We start from the raw sequence: 15,515 nt of genomic DNA on the forward strand, positions 1-15,515 counted from the left end.
CTATGGCAGCTTAACGTAACATTAGTGCAGTAATCCATATTTCCTGGTAATCAATGTCATAAATCAATATTTCACTTTAAGTAAAAGGATGTTCTGTCTATTACGACGGCTGCGCTGGTTGGAGTTTGTGCTGATTTTAAAAACCTGCGAGCTGGAGGCTGTTGTGTCTGGATCAGCTGCTGCAGCCAACAGCCGCATCGTGCCAAGGTTGTTACTGAACATAAACTGTCATCACATCAATTTGCAGCCAAGGCCCTGGGCACAGTAGCTGAGTTCCAGATGTACTCCCTAAGAGGACATCCCAACTACCAGCAGGGGGATTCCTGACCTCCAGGCTCAGTCAAAGATATGAAGATCTATTCAGTGGTGGTTGAAGAAGCAAATATTTAAAACATTCACAGACTCTTATATTCCACAAATCTGCCGCAGTATAATGCAAAGCTCAGTGAGCACTGTAAATCCAAAGTGGTCTTGGAGAGTCGGTTTGTTTAATTTCTATGTAAAGTACATGTATGTGTCAATTTAAAACAAACCCGAAAAATGACAGAATCCATCTTTACTGTAAGGAAACTGGGATTTATTTGAGTTTAAATACATCCACGGATATCCAGCATTGAAAAGACTTTGACGGAGTTCAGGGTAAAACAGGGTCTTGCTATAGAAGACACAATGAATCCACAAGATGAACTACTTGACAGCATCACTGAGTGAAATCTGAAACTGCTCTATTATTTGTGCTTTGAAAAAGAATTAAAACTTGTATTTTGCACAGATAAAAGTCTCAGCTCCGGGGTTATTTGACTCCTAACTGTCCACAGTAGGGTGGGCATCGAAAAAGCGATTCTAGATTTCCAATTCAAATGGAATCATTAAGAAATGTAAGTTCTGATTCTGCTTATCGGTTCCTGAAAGCATCACTGCATCTCCCAAGCTACACTGGCCCTGGCGCTCTCTCTGGACTGGACAATTCTGCCCTAAGCAGAACTATTTGAAGATAACTTACAGGCAAGTACAAAACTCTGGGATAAGCCGCCCATGAGCATCATGATGGACCCAGGAAGTGTTCAAAAGACGAGGGGGTCTGCACAGTGCCAACTTATTTTGTGCAACTAACATGACCACACACCAGTCTCCCTCTCCCTCACAAACCCAGTCATCCTCCTCAGTCAACAGCCAGGACCTTGTTGCAATCAGGTAAGTGAAAATTAAGTAACATTTGTCTTAACCTTATTTGGTCCAATTGCAAGCACCACTCACAGACGTTCCTCCTCCTCTCTCATAAACACCCACACACTGCTCTCTGTAAAGTGGAAATGAATGGACTGTTGCTTGCTGGAAAAAAATTTAAAAAAAGATTGAATCATATCATTTAATAATCTAAGCAAAAACAATAGGATCCTCCCACTGTCAGTGCTCCGAGCCCTAATAACAGAAACTGTTTGAAATTCATTTCCAGGTTCCCTGCACTGAAGTCAGTTGAGAAGGTGACTTGTGCAAAGGTTTTTAAAAACGGTTTCTGTTAAAGCATCACGTAAAATGTTTTGACCCCATCCTTTAATGAATTGGAATCGAGAATCATTAAGGACCCGAACTGGATTCATTCAAATACTACGATACCTAACCCTAGACCACACATGGATTGAAAAGTGTCTAAATTGCTGTAACTTTAACGTCTTTATCTCCAGCTCCTTGAAATGCATTCAGCAGGACATTATATTCAAACAGCATACAAATGAGAAGATTTCATTCCAATCACGAAGTTTCACTGCAGAACTTATTCGAACTGAACTGACTTCTCTACTTTTAAGAAATGTACCTCTTCCCCTGGTGGCATATTCAAACCACATTTCATATTCAGGAGAGAGAAATGTTTCACAGTATTTCAGCCACTGATCCATGATCAGCTCCTCCTCCTCCTCTCTGTGCATTTTCACAACGCAACTAGCGGGGTCAGGTGCCCTGCCTGCCTGTCATTTCCCTGCAGCAGCTGCAGTTAACCGTGGCCTTGTCCACATCCGTCGTGCTCGGGTCTATCAGCCTTAAACAGACGGCGGCAGGTCTGCTGTGTCAAGCCCATGGGTATGGGGGGTTGGGGGGGGCTGTCCTCATCTTTGGCCTTCTCCCATTGCAGTGCGCTTGTACAGGGTGGTGGTGAGATCACCCTCCGTCGAATAATGTCAGAGATCCCTGAAGAGAACAGCGAGTTACTTTGTCGTCTTTAAGCAGCTGTTGAATTCTTCCCGCAATGTCGTGTCCATCCAGTCCAGACTCACCTGGACATGTTAAGGCCGCTCCCAGCTGTCGGACACTTTTTCAGGGGCACTCAGTCGCCTCAGGCTCTGCTGCACTGTTTTCAGGGTCCCTTCTGTTATGATGAACCAAGCAGCAGCATTAACAACAGCCCCAATAACACGCAACACATTCAAATCACTGAGCATTACAGCATCTTACCGAGCTGATCTTCATAGGAATCCAGCTTCTTGATTAGCTCGACAACACTGGAGCATTTCAGGCTGTCCGCGGCTACCAGGAAAAAAAGAATCACAAATCGGAGAGAATCAAAAGTGTTATTCAGTCACTCGCACACAACTGGAAGGGAGCTCTGAAAGTGCATCCCTCCACCAAGACTAATGCCCTATCTCATCAAAGAAGAATTTTCCATTAAGAATCTGGCCTGTGGCGGCTCGCCATATTTAAATTTGTCCTGCCACCTTTTCATAATGAACCAAAACATAGATTGAATGAATTCTGTGGGAAACGTTGCAGAGAATGTGAAATAAAATTCCTGGATCGGCACTAAAATGTCATTGGTTCTTTCCTGAGTCATACCTTCCACCAGGTTTAATGGTAATCTGTCCCGTAGTTATTGCGTAACCCTGCGACCTCACTTGCCTGGGGGGGGTAATTCCTCACCTTTAACACTGACATCATCCTTTGCTTTATCTTCCACACCAGTATAAGCGCTGCCATTGCCATCAGTGGTAAAGCAGGAGAGCAGGTCAGCACAGCAGGTCCTAGCCTTCGCTAGTGTGGCGCTCATGTCCTGAGTCAGCCGGTGATTCTCCACCAGCTCAGTATGGACCCTCCTCCAGGCCATCTTGTCCTCCATCAGGCATCCCTCCATCACAGTGCGCAGCTCCTTCTCCTGAGACACCTGGCTCTGCAGGCTCTCGGCCTCCTCGCAGTGCTACAGAAGGGAGAGGGAGTCGGTCAGATGTGGATCAAAGTGTTTGTCTGGCTGTTACATTGTGTTTACTCTGTCGTTACCTTGTGTAGTTGAATTGCCATCTCTTGCATCTCAGCCTCAAGTTGGTCGGCGTAAGCCTGTTCCAGAGCATCACTGGGGGGTCGAGCGCTGCTGTGCCACCTTGCAATACCCGAGGTCATCTTACGCTTGGGTCCAAACAATCTTGACGAAAGGAATGGATATTACTCCCTGCCATATATACACATACTGCATGTGCAGGAGTATATATGAAAGCCTGAGGTCTCTTACGTGATTCCTATTTCTTTGAGATCGTTTTCAGTTAGGGTGAGAAATATCCTCAGATCAATGTCTTGCTCCACAAGTAACGGTAGATACTTTGAGAAGCCGATTTGCTCCAAAAATTCTGCCAGATCCTGCATTAACAAGAGAAGAAGAGAACGTCCTGAATAAACTTGACATGAACCACCAATTCAGGTCTCATTATGAATCAATCAAACCCACACATGCCTTTGGGCCGGAGTAGGAAGGTGGAGGGACAACATGAGGGCGGATCCCACAGTTCCCTGCAGCACTGGACTGAGCTGCCTCGCTGATTCCATGTCTCTTGCCTTTTGAGTGGTATCCCTTATTTACCCGACGCGAGCTGCTCTTTTTGCACTGGTCGGAGTCCTGGTGGACAAAGGCACATCTGTCTGTCACAGCGCATCAATACACAAACACAAATCTGGTGTTTGCCTCCATAACAGTGGGATTTCTGTGTTCACCTCGTTGCTTTCCACAGAGCCTTCCCACTTCAGGCCGATCACGTGGGGCAGGCCTTCGCTGCTGCTACTGCTGCTCCTCATGGTGGGCATGTCATTGTCAAAGAATGGACTATCATCTGCAGCGGCAACAGAGAAAAGTATTTACATCTCCAGAGTTCATGTCTGAAAATGGCTTATTGCAGATGTTTTTCGGAGGCCACAAAACACTTGTAGCTACGCTTCTCACCTCTGCTGCTGTTGCTCTGGCCATCCAGCTCATTGATAGGCGAGGTAACGTCCCGGTAGCAGAGGCCCTCAGTCTGTTCACCAATATCACGGAAGGTCACGTAGCCTGGTGGAACAGCAGGAGGCTCTGTGAGGAGGAGACGCACATTAACAAACTGTCAATCCACCTCTGTAATTCACAGAAGCACCACACTCTTAACATGGCTACCGGCTGGCAGACTGGGTAATATTACGTGACGTTACCACACGGTTTGCTGGGGCCTCCTACTCGAAACTTGGCGATGGCCTGGGGCCCATCGTGGATGCTAATGCCTTTAGCTCGGTTTCGACTGGGCCTTATCCTCGGGGGTGCACTGTCCGAGTCTTCAGAGGAGCTCAGGTCTTCAAAGTGTCCTGTCGGGTTGGATCGGATAATGACAGAGAAAAGATTATTACAACTCATTCTGTAAAAATAAACGGTGTGATGTTGGTGGAGAAAGGCACCTGGTTTGCTTCTGGGAGAACGTGAGTCAATGAGGCTGACGATCTTGGTGTAGCCGTACATCATGGCTAGGGCACGGGCAGTCTCTCCCTTAGCGTTGCGGTCATCTACTTTAACTTTCTGTAAATGAATAAAACCACATAAGGCATTACCGCTATATCAGCAGAAGGACAATTTGGTCATCACACATTCCCAACGAGCAGGCAAGTCCATGAGAGCCTGTTTTATAAATGGACACCCACTCACGTGATCAAGCAGGTACTGAAGTATGATTTCATGTCCAGAAGCAGCAGCCTCCATCAGGGGAGTGAAACCAGACCCTGGCTCCCTGTTATTGAAAGAAAACAACATTAAAAAGAACGTTTCTTTGTCTGGATCGAGGTGTTGGGAGGAAGGAGGAGGCTCACTTGACATTGGCGTCGGCATTGTTGTCCAGCAGGAACTTGACCATCTGCTGGTGGCCGGTGCTCGTGCAATGTAACAGAGCCGTCCAGCCCAGAGAGTCCCTCAGCTCCAACTGCGCACCATGCTGTTTGAGGTAAGAGAAAACAAAAGTCTAAGTGGTAAAACATTAAATTAAATAAACGGAATTTGTATTTCATTCATTTTATACTGTGAAAATCAACTTGAAGATTTGAAACTTCTTGGAGACGGATACAAATTCTGTTCTTATGTGTTAATTTGTCCTCAGCTGTCCTTGTCTAACATTTGTTTCCTTCCGTGTCTCGCGCTGCATCACTACAGTTAACTGATGCAACGCTTCTCACAAACAAACGATCCAATCACAGTGAAAGATTTTATTTTCTCCTGTGCAGCGGTGGCTCTCAAACTTCCAAACTCCAAGGACCCGGTAACCGACACTAACTAGACCACAATACAGGAAGTGAATGAAAATCAGGACCAAAATCTTCATACATCCTAACATTTGTGCTACTTATGGTGAAAATAAATAATTCCCCTTTTTGCCAGGGACCCTCACAACCCCTGAAGGACCAGTGGATGTCCCCTGACCATGCCTGCTGCTGTATGCATGAACCGATACTATCCGGGGATCATGTTGTACCTGAAGCAGGAAGTAGGCGATGCTTTCATTGCCACAGCTGGCTGCCAGCATCAGTGGGGTTAGACCTTTGTCCGTGGTGGCGTTGACGTTCACTCCCGCCTCCAGCAGGAGATTTGCGATGTTGTCGTGTCCGATGTACGCTGCATACATGAGCGGCGTCCATCCTCCAATGTTCTTGCCGTCCAGATTCACCTCACGTCTGCAAACAAACCACACATTTTGATTAATATGTGTGTATATATAAGGAAGTGGACATCCCAGGAGAGTGTGTGTGTGGGGGGTGGAGGATAGTGAGACACCCACTTCTTGATGCCCTCTGCCACCACGTCGTACTGGCCGATGGAGCAGGCGGTGTGGAGGTCCAGGGGCACGTCCAGCTCCTCGGGTCGCACCAGGGACTCTCCCAGCCACAGGGAGAGGCTGACCCCCAGCTGCTCGGACTCACTGGCCTCGTCGCTCAGCTCAGACATGTTTCCTCAGACTCTTCTTCTCCTCCTTCTCCTTCTTCTTCTCTCGTGCCTCCTCACACCTGATAACAGAGGGGATCCTGTGGCTCAGCGTCGCCATGACATGTTCACAACCGCTGGATTCACTCTCTCAATGTGTGTTTCCGGAGCCGCAGAAAGCAGGAGTCACAGCTGGTGCAGCTTCAGTTTGTAATAAACACACAAATAAAAGCCTCCCTCAGACTTGCGGTTCCTTTAAAAATACTTTTAGGCTAAGCTAAACTGTAACTTCTTTCTCATCCGTCTCCAGCTAACTCCAACTTTGCTCTTTTAGCTACTTTCACGTTAGCTTAGCGAGAACACGTCAAGCCCAGTTTAGACTTTACCCCATCTTCAATCAACACAACAAGTAAACAACAAACTTACTCGCATTAGAACAGCGGATGTAAACACAATGGGTTCAACACTTACAGGCAGCAGGAGTTTGTTTTCTCAGCGGATCTAACTTTTTGGTGTTGGGTGTCACACTCAACTGTGTCCGTGTTGAACCACGCCCCACCTTTTCCTGTTTGAAAGGCACTGGTGAACCTTTTTTTAAGCTGCACCGGTGTAAGTCAGTGCCTGTACATGCATCTACTGTAATCTTATCCTAAACCTGCAGCCCTAGGATTTTGGGGGAAAGTTTGTTTGTTTAAGATTTTAGTTTCCGTCTTAGACACTCGTTCCAAACCCCGGAAACAAATCTCTACCCAATAACAGAGGGTCTCACCCCCCAGTGCCTTTAAGAAATATAAAGTATTTAAGAAAAGAAGATAACAGTTAGACGTCTCACAGCTCCTGTCCACACTAAAACATCCAAGAAAAGGTCTCAAGTACACATAACTTTATTTTGAGTCACAGGCCAAAAAAATGGAGCGACACTATGTACAAACATAATTTTTCTGTCAAGGAAAGCATTGGCTGATTTTTGCTGAATAAGGAATCAATAGGTGATGCACATTATCAATAGATATTTCAGTAGTCTGCTGCTGATGTTGGACCAAAGCAGCTTTTTATATCTTCCACATCCAAGAAAAGGAATCTAGCTGAATTTATGAGTTTAGCGAACGGCTGTAAGCTTCTGTCATTACAGCCTGGTTACGCCACCATGACATTCCTGATAAATAAAAACAATGCAAACAAAAATACAAATTTATTTATTCAGACCAGAACAGCAATGAGTAAATGTATTTGTTTTAAATAACATTGCGATTGTAATATTCAGTTTTCTGCGGTTATCTCCGTATTTTTCTTTCCACAAAGAATGTCCAGCTCAGATCAGACTGTTCAGTCACAGTCTGCTCACACGTTGTGAAAAGTCAGTTTTTAGAGTTTAAAAATGAAATCAAAGAAAATCAAAGCGAAACTCTTCCTTCGAGGGAGTGAAGACAAAAGCTGCTGTCTCCTCCTGAGTCTTTGCCTTCCGGTCTGTGTCCAGGGCTTCAGCTTGCTGCGGGCCGTCCTCTGTGGTGGGGGTCTGTGTTTTGTCTTTAGCCCTCTGGCGAAACACAGACTTCTTCGGGGAATCTGCCACAACTTTGACCTGAGCTGATGCAATTTCTGTTGGGAACAGAGAAACATGGCGTGTTTTGAGTGCACAGCAACCAAACACTTCCACAGTCCCAAAGCAGACCTTTTCACACGAGTAAAATGTTTTACCTCTGCCAGGGAGGTTGTGTTTTAACCCCTTTCTGTTTGTTTTTCAGTGAGATTATGTACAAACTACAGAAAGAATATCCATGAAACAGTGAATGGAAGGGACATGAAAGAACCCATTTAATTTTGGCATGAATCTGGACAAAGACCAGACGAGCCATTGTCGTTACTGTTCACATTATTCTACTTCTACAATCCACACTCACCACTCTGAATGAGTTTGAACTGCTTGTTCTTCTCCTCGTCCATTTTTTTCCTGTACTCTCCATTCATGGCCCTCATCACCTGCCTCTTCTTGGCCAGGGGAGCTTTGGAGCTACGCAGAGTCTTCAGGGCCCGAGAGGCCTCGTCCTCTACGGAGACAGAACACATGCACGGGGTCACACCTCAAACACAGCACAATAAGCTGTGTTTTAATGTAAAAGGTTAAAATCACACCAACTCTGTTTCGGTGTTCCTTTTGGGGATCTCATTCCCAGCTCCAGCTGCTCGATGCACCAGTCCAGCTGTCTGTTCAGCTGCTCCTCTGCACTCTGTAACACAAAGTCACATAAACATTTAATCAACTCCTCAACCAGAACCCAGCATGACTACTCTAGAGAACAAACACTAGAGTTCAACTGATATTTAGGGGCCGACAGGTTTTGGGGGACTGATCCCAAAACCGATACATATGCTGTTAAATATGTATTTAGAAGTAAAAAATGTAATTATCAAACTCTTAAGGCAAAGAAATGCAACTAAGCTTTGATATTTTACAGTTTAAATGTTACTATATTATGAATAGCAAATAAAGAAATACAAACTTGAATTAATAAAAAAAAGATGTGTTCTTAACCTAAGAAACAAACAAATGCAGAATTATTTCTGCATTGTTTATTGTGTAGTGAATGTCCATTAAAGTCTCATATTGATCGTTGTTTAATCAGCTTAGTGATAAATCAACCAGGCTCTGAAGAAGTATTCACACTGACCAGCTCTGTGTCTCCAGCTCCTTGACTCCCTTCAGCTGGCTTCTGTTGTGCCTCCTTGCTTTCTAAGACTTTTTTCGGTCCAGATTTCTTCTTCTTCTTCTTTGTTTTGGCTTGCAGCTCAGATTGAGAGTTGACCTCCTGCAGCGAGGAAGGCTTTTCCTCCTGGAGGCCGCCCTGGCCTCCTGCAGAACTTGCACCTGGGGTCTCTCCTGTCTCCATGTCTTCTACGGGTGTAACAGCAGGGATTTGGAAGTCAAAGGCAAAGGCAGAGCCCCCTCCGGTGAAGGATACCTGGCTCGGTGCTGGCTCTGCCCTGTGTGGTGAGGAGTTCTCCTGAAGTGCTGGAGCGTTGTCAGGGAGGAAGTTGAACTTGAAGGGTGGGTCGCTGCGAGTCCAGAGGGTTCTCTCAGTCGGAGCGGAGCCGCTTGACTGCGGTTCAATATCTGTAGAATGAACACACACACAAAGAGGGAGACAAATTACTTTGCAAGGTACTGTATTGACTTTGAATTGCAATAATTACCTTTAATTCTTAATCATAAACATTTATCTAACTCCAGGTGTTCTTGTTTGAGTTTATATATATGCTTTAAATTGAATTTAAGGGAATGCTCTGCTTTTACTTTTGCTCTTGCATTTGCTATTTAGCTAATTTTACTGTTTCTAATTTGTGTTTTCTTGGTTTCTTCAATGTTTTGTGTATTGATTCTCCCTCAATGAATTCCCGAGTTAAAATACATGTTTAATAAATTATGACAGATAAAAATTATGAGTTTATTCAGCTAAATCAGTTCCGCACTTAAACCAAGTAAATCCACATGTTGTCACTGAAAACCATCGGTAACGTGATGAACTGGTGAAGTACCTATAAACTGCAGCCTCTGTTCGGCCATGTTGTTCAACTATTCAACTCGTCGTCTCGAGGGATGAAGACATGTTCAGCGGAGTAAGCCCATTTTTTAAATACTCATATGTTCTCAGTCTTCTTTAATGTTTGGAGCGACTTACCTCCGGTTGCTCTGGAGAAGGGGTCCGTCTGGTAATATCCCTACAACGCCACTAGTTCCGCTTGAAGATCGTTCCCCTGAATGATTAGATTGACAGACAGACACCAAACTTCTCCGTTTGAATTAAATAACATTATCATATTAACTTGATAAAATATATTTTAATTAATAGATTGAGAAAAAAAAAACTTTAAACACATAGAAACGTGGTTTTAAGTTAGAAGAGCAGGAAAGCAGAATAAATCCATCAAGTGCAACAGGAAGAGGTTGGGGGCTGCTCTCTGCTTCCCGCTCTGCCCTCCTCATTCAAAATCAACACAAAGGCTGAGACTTTGTTTCCTCGCTCCTTTGTTTAATGGCTGAATACCAGAAACATCCAGGTTCTGTCTAAGGGAACGTGGTGATTGATTTGTTGTATGTTGTTCTTCTCACAAACACTTGTGGAGGTCCAGAGGTTTGGTTATACAGCCTAGGCTGGTTACAATGGGTTTTAACAAAACAAGACAAACATGGCTTCCTCCCTTTGGTTAAAAAAACACCAAACTGTGTTCTCTCATCAGTTTACATATATTTATAATGTGATTGAGATGTTGCAGTAGAAGTGCACACAACCAGAATACCCCCCCACCCTGTGTTAACATAAACTCTAACTTCTTCTCTTACATCATAACCACATGTTTCCTCTTCTTTTTGCAATGAGAGAGAGATTTGTCCCTTTCTCCCACAGTGTCACCTTACAATCATTTTAAGGAAGTGTCATTTCAGAGATCACTTCATAATAACGCGGAACTAAAAGCTGATGATTGTATAAAGAGTAGATGTATTTTATGAATGATGCTTATGAATAAATCATTCTTGCTGCTCAATATAAACAAAGCCATTTTCTTCTTCTTCTCTTTTTACTTCAAATGCAGAGGCGCCCAGACCAGTTTTTCGTCTTCCACCAATCAGACTCGGAGAGGGGTTATCGTCAGGGCGGGACTTCAGGCGGCGCTCCTCTCACACTATAAATAGCAGCCCCGTCCTCCTCCTCAGGCAACACAGTCTGCTACTACAGGAGAGGATCTACCCTTTAAACCCGAGAATCAACACAAAAGGTAACATGTCGCTTCTTACTCTTTTAATCATGTTTATCTGCCTCGTTTGTTGATGATTATTCGTCAAATGACTGATTTTATCATCAGTTGGTCGTTTTAGGCTGAAACACGGTTTGTCGCTGCTCGCCAGTCAATTGACAACAACGGAGCGCGCCATAGCTAGTGAGCTAACATTAGCCGCACCGGAGCCGCTCTTTGCTAACTTTAAACACTAAAACTCTACTTCAGCACAACTACACGGCACATTACAGGTCGCTCCTTTTTACGTGGTTGTGTATTTATTGTGTTTAGGCGCCGGAGGGACTGTACAATTAACGCAACCCTCTGTGGTGGCTAACTGGCGCCATTTTGCAACCGTCTCTGCTATCTTTAAATTTGCTCGCCAACGGCAGAGAGGAAACGTGTGTGTGTCTGGGAGCTTAATGGTGGCGGCTCCTCGGAGCTGTTTTTAATTAAAACCGCGCTTTCCCACCGCGCTACACCGCACCGACCCACTGGGAACCATCACATCTACTAATATCGAGCTGTTGATGTTAACGATGCTGGATTTATCCTCATTTGTTGTAATATCCGAGATAAATACCGTGTATTTATATTCTGTGAGGGGGGGCGGGGACTCCTGACAGTCATCGGTGGAACAGCTTAGTGTGCGGTGTACTTCCCCCCCCGAGGCAGGGACTCGAACCAGTCATTACCAGGGTTTCATCTGAGAGTATTGAGTGAGAACTGTTTGCCAACCCGGTGTTTTGTGTGTTTTTCCCGATCTGCAGGTGAAGCATGGCTCGTACCAAGCAGACCGCTCGTAAATCCACCGGAGGAAAGGCGCCGAGGAAGCAGCTGGCCACCAAGGCTGCCAGGAAAAGCGCGCCCTCCACCGGCGGAGTGAAGAAGCCCCACAGATACAGGTATGTTTGGTCAGAAGGAAAAGTTTCTCTTGTGTTGGGCAAGTTGTGGTTTTGGTGTTTTTAACGAAGCATTTTGTCTTCCTAGGCCCGGAACCGTCGCCCTGCGTGAGATCCGTCGTTACCAGAAGTCGACCGAGCTGCTTATCAGGAAGCTGCCCTTCCAGCGTCTCGTCAGGGAAATCGCTCAGGATTTCAAGACAGACCTGCGTTTCCAGAGTGCGGCCATCGGTGCTCTGCAGGTGGGATACCTTGCCCACATGTTGCCTGATTGTGGATGTAAAGCTTAATTATGTAGGTGACATGTTTGTAATATGCCTCTTTTTGTTCTCCTGTAGGAAGCCAGCGAGGCCTACTTGGTGGGACTCTTCGAGGACACCAACTTGTGCGCCATCCACGCGAAGAGGGTCACCATCATGCCCAAGGACATTCAGCTGGCCAGGCGAATTAGAGGGGAGCGTGCATAAATGATTGGATTTTATATTTTTACCATATGGGGGTGGGAGGGGCTGTCTGGGGTTTTGTTTTGTAAATCTTGAACTCTTACCAGCATGTGTATCACCTGACTTGTCGTCTGTAGTTTCAGGCATGTTTTCTTTTTTTTGTACTTCATTTGTCATTAAACTCTACTTTATTCTCACTTGTCCTGTTAACTGTAGAATAGAGCTTCATATCTGTAAATTCTGAAACCATATTTCACTGCCTCTCAGGTTTGCAAGTCTATTTTAGAATCTGTACCTGTAACCCTGTGTGTGCATGTCATAGGGTTTCTCGTGCTGTAAATAAACTATCCGCTACCTCAAATTATTGGCAAGAGTTTTTATTTTATTACTATAAAGATTTGCTTTAGTAGCTTCTTTAAGTGCTTGCAGAGGTACTGAATAACACTTGTTCGGTCGGCTTAAAATCATGCTGGGCATCTGACTCATAACAAACGTGCTGCAGCTTGTTAATGTTGACAGTCCTAAGACAAGTGCAATTGTCAAAAGATGTATCTGAGATTGGCAAATTAATTCTCACTTTGCTCGGAATCTGGAGAAACGGCAGGCAGTGTTATTCATAAGCTTGTACATCAAGAGGCTTGGAGTTCAGAAAGTCAGGCCAAACTTAATCAAATCATAATTTTAATCCACACTGATCACTCAAAGAAACTTGACAAAGCCATATATGGTCATATCCACAAGAGCCATAATTGATTTCATTGACGCTGGACGGCTTTATGACTGCACTTCAGACATTCTCAGAACAATGATTTGGGCCCCACCGCCTACAGAACCCCATTTCTCATTAAATAGGACCAAAAATATATATATATACACCATGTTCAACATTTGTTAACTTGATTTATTGACTTGCTCCTCATCCTCCTCCTCCTCCTCATCTGAAAGCAAACCAGGTAGGTGCTCATACAGCTGCTTCTCCAACCGTACATCAATGTCCGTCTCCGACCTCAAAACACACCACAGGAGGAAGCCGGTTAAAACCAGGCTGACGGGAAGGACTTTCCACCAGGGCCGCTCATACTGACTGCCCAGGCCGCGGTCGACCTTCCAGGTCCTGTGACTGGCTTTACTGGTAGAGAACTTGATAGGCTCATTTTTCACCTCCTCGTCTTCATCTGTAGGTGTCTTTGTTTTGGCTGGCCTCGGGGAGCTCAGAGCTACTGACCGCACACTGTTCAATCTGTAAAAGAAAATGACATAAGTATTTATTTACTAATAAAATAAAACTGAATGGCAAATAGAAAATGTCATCAAGGGAAAGAAAATATCCTTCAAGGTGAATTGAACTGGAGCCAGATGCTATTCTTAATATGGAGGAGGAGCTCTGATAATGTGGTGCTTTTCACACTATGTCTATAAAGTTGTGACTCTTCACAGCTTTAGAATTAGACCAATCAGAATGTGTGTATATATGGATCAAATAATTTTTTTTATAAAACCATCACCATTGCTATACAATAATGGCAAATATTTCACTTATGCTACATATACATCAGTCAATAAGAAATTCCAGCACTGAAAAAGGCAAAGAAAACATTTGATTTGTAATCCAATCTAATTAAAAAAAATCCACTGACATCACGTTAAAATTTAAAAATGTTCTAACTCACAAATGTTTATATAAGTACCAAAAAATACTGATGAGGGCTATGCTGATTTTTCTTTTAAAAACGATCTACCACAGTATCGGTTTGTCTCCTGTAGGTAGCCAGGAAGTAGACAAGACCATTCAATAATATATAAAAGGACAGGGCACAGTTATATCATCTATAGACTAATCCTACACAGGTAAAGAAATTAACACACACATAATATATTAACATAGTGATAATTCCATCAAACAACGGTTTCAGGGATACAGGTCTCTATGGTTAGTTGGTGTTGCGTTCAGTGACCAGGACAAGAGGAAGTGATTTAGAGGTTAAATCAGGTCCTGGTTCAGGAAGCGGCTCGTCAGAAAGGCACCTTCTCTTCAAGCTGTAACAGGCCGATAACTAGATAATAAATCAATACATTCTGAGCTCAAACGTAGTTTACACGCTGTTGCCTGTGAGGTTAAAAACACTGTCATTGAGCCACAGAGTCAACACGCTGTCTGTCTATCCATCCTCCATCCACCGACACTCACCTCACACCGGAACTGTGGCTGAGAAACACGCGTGTCACACCGGAGAGAACTCGTCCTGCTGCTGAAGACATCTCGAGCGAATGACCATCTTACGGCACACGATCGTTAGGTCATTGAATCTGGAAGTTTCCTTACCAAACACTCTTTGGTTAGGTCATGTAACACGACGGTGTGCAACCGCTATTTCACTCCGGTGCAGCCGCGGAACGCTGCCGGGGAACGTTCCGCTGAAACGTAGACGAGGGATATGACGTCACGTATAGATTTGGATGTTTCACGCTCACATGTTAATTACCTCATTATTAATGCCCTAGCACTGATAGGCACTGAGAGACAGTGAGGCCCTATTGAAATTGTAAGGATTTTTATTATTATTCAGGCAAATGAATTGGCTTTTCGAGGGCTACAACATGCTCAAATTCTTACCAAATTTGCAGAAAATTAGAAAGTGGTGAAAATGTAGGTATTCTGAAAGAATTTCCATTTTATACTATTATTTTAATAATATGCAGACAAACTAAATAACAAAACAATAAGACGTCTTTCACTGCAACATTATTATATACTATTTAGGTGCCTCGAAAATAATTAGCACATTAATATATCATTAAAAAAAAAATATTTGCAGCCCAAGTTGCTACTATTTAGTTTTTATCGTACAACTCTATATTCATAAGCAGACGGAGCTTGTTATGGAAATATAGATAATACAACTTCTTCTCAGAGTTAGTAAATGCACTATTGCTGTCATTTAATAGATTTTGACCCTTAAAATATATAATGTTATTTATTTTACTAGATAATATCCATTGTATGATAATAATACAAGATCCTACATTACATTGATTCCAAATCCCCGTAACTTAAGTCATTTAATATAAATAAATAAATTATCATAATTTGTTCAATTTAAATAATTTTATAGAAATACATGAATGATCATAATTTAGGAAATTTCACTCAGTTTTAGATTTGAAAGGCTTCATATATCCTAGGGTCCTTGAATCCCTCACTGCCATCGA

The 15,515-nt window shown here is 43.7% G+C and overlaps 4 protein-coding genes across 6 annotated transcripts; 1 reads left to right on the top strand and 3 right to left on the bottom strand.

Annotated features, from left to right (window-relative positions):
- Positions 1-555: 555 nt before the first annotated feature.
- anks3 (ankyrin repeat and sterile alpha motif domain containing 3) lies at positions 556-6,720 on the bottom strand. Of its 3 annotated transcripts, none has more exons than XM_053413921.1 (16): positions 6,659-6,720; positions 6,045-6,270; positions 5,742-5,940; positions 5,086-5,207; positions 4,925-5,006; positions 4,681-4,798; positions 4,441-4,590; positions 4,199-4,324; positions 3,973-4,088; positions 3,716-3,877; positions 3,497-3,621; positions 3,268-3,409; positions 2,914-3,187; positions 2,452-2,523; positions 2,274-2,365; positions 556-2,187 (listed from the first exon to the last, which is right to left on the bottom strand). In XM_053413921.1, the coding sequence occupies exons 2-15, from the start codon at positions 6,209-6,211 to the stop codon at positions 2,283-2,285; spliced, it is 1,938 nt and encodes a 645-aa protein (XP_053269896.1). In that variant the 5' UTR covers positions 6,212-6,270; positions 6,659-6,720; the 3' UTR covers positions 556-2,187; positions 2,274-2,282. The 3 variants fall into 3 exon arrangements, with proteins under 3 accessions (XP_053269896.1, XP_053269895.1, XP_053269897.1); XM_053413920.1 differs by having other exon boundaries at positions 6,614-6,709; XM_053413922.1 differs by having other exon boundaries at positions 6,045-6,388; positions 6,659-6,685.
- Positions 6,721-7,367: 647 nt separating this feature from the next.
- On the bottom strand, positions 7,368-9,858 carry c21h8orf33 (chromosome 21 C8orf33 homolog). The gene is made up of 5 exons (XM_053413128.1): positions 9,722-9,858; positions 8,857-9,299; positions 8,325-8,415; positions 8,089-8,235; positions 7,368-7,786 (listed from the first exon to the last, which is right to left on the bottom strand). Exons 1-5 carry the CDS (start codon positions 9,747-9,749, stop codon positions 7,572-7,574), a joined length of 924 nt encoding a protein of 307 aa, XP_053269103.1. The 5' UTR covers positions 9,750-9,858; the 3' UTR covers positions 7,368-7,571.
- A 950-nt stretch (positions 9,859-10,808) lies between these two features.
- Positions 10,809-12,666, top strand: h3f3d (H3 histone, family 3D). The gene is made up of 4 exons (XM_053413144.1): positions 10,809-10,960; positions 11,731-11,865; positions 11,951-12,104; positions 12,201-12,666. The coding sequence occupies exons 2-4, from the start codon at positions 11,738-11,740 to the stop codon at positions 12,327-12,329; spliced, it is 411 nt and encodes a 136-aa protein (XP_053269119.1). The 5' UTR covers positions 10,809-10,960; positions 11,731-11,737; the 3' UTR covers positions 12,330-12,666.
- A 303-nt stretch (positions 12,667-12,969) lies between these two features.
- LOC128426315 (protein ccsmst1) lies at positions 12,970-14,721 on the bottom strand. The gene is made up of 2 exons (XM_053413143.1): positions 14,494-14,721; positions 12,970-13,545 (listed from the first exon to the last, which is right to left on the bottom strand). Exons 1-2 carry the CDS (start codon positions 14,562-14,564, stop codon positions 13,197-13,199), a joined length of 420 nt encoding a protein of 139 aa, XP_053269118.1. The 5' UTR covers positions 14,565-14,721; the 3' UTR covers positions 12,970-13,196.
- Positions 14,722-15,515: the final 794 nt, after the last annotated feature.

This window comes from Pleuronectes platessa, chromosome 21 (assembly GCF_947347685.1).
Source record: "Pleuronectes platessa chromosome 21, fPlePla1.1, whole genome shotgun sequence".
NCBI lineage: Eukaryota > Metazoa > Chordata > Actinopteri > Pleuronectiformes > Pleuronectidae > Pleuronectes > Pleuronectes platessa.

Coding starts and splice junctions, on each gene's coding strand:
- anks3 (XM_053413921.1), bottom strand. CDS start 6,211: ATGTCTGAGCTGAGCGACGAGGCCAGTGAGTCCGAGCAGCTGGGGGTC. Junction 4,325..4,440: donor AGGCCCCAGCAAACCGTGTG/GTAACGTCACGT, acceptor TCCTCCTCACAG/AGCCTCCTGCTGTTCCACCA. Junction 3,410..3,496: donor CTCAAAGAAATAGGAATCAC/GTAAGAGACCTC, acceptor CCTTTCGTCAAG/ATTGTTTGGACCCAAGCGTA.
- c21h8orf33 (XM_053413128.1), bottom strand. CDS start 9,749: ATGGCCGAACAGAGGCTGCAGTTTATAG. Junction 9,300..9,721: donor ACAGAGGCTGCAGTTTATAG/GTACTTCACCAG, acceptor TTCATTCTACAG/ATATTGAACCGCAGTCAAGC. Junction 8,236..8,324: donor AAAAGGAACACCGAAACAGA/GTTGGTGTGATT, acceptor CTGTCTCCGTAG/AGGACGAGGCCTCTCGGGCC.
- h3f3d (XM_053413144.1), top strand. CDS start 11,738: ATGGCTCGTACCAAGCAGACCGCTCGTAAATCCACCGGAGGAAAGGCG. Junction 11,866..11,950: donor AAGAAGCCCCACAGATACAG/GTATGTTTGGTC, acceptor TTGTCTTCCTAG/GCCCGGAACCGTCGCCCTGC. Junction 12,105..12,200: donor CGGCCATCGGTGCTCTGCAG/GTGGGATACCTT, acceptor GTTCTCCTGTAG/GAAGCCAGCGAGGCCTACTT.
- LOC128426315 (XM_053413143.1), bottom strand. CDS start 14,564: ATGTCTTCAGCAGCAGGACGAGTTCTCTCCGGTGTGACACGCGTGTTT. Junction 13,546..14,493: donor AGCCACAGTTCCGGTGTGAG/GTGAGTGTCGGT, acceptor TTTCTTTTACAG/ATTGAACAGTGTGCGGTCAG.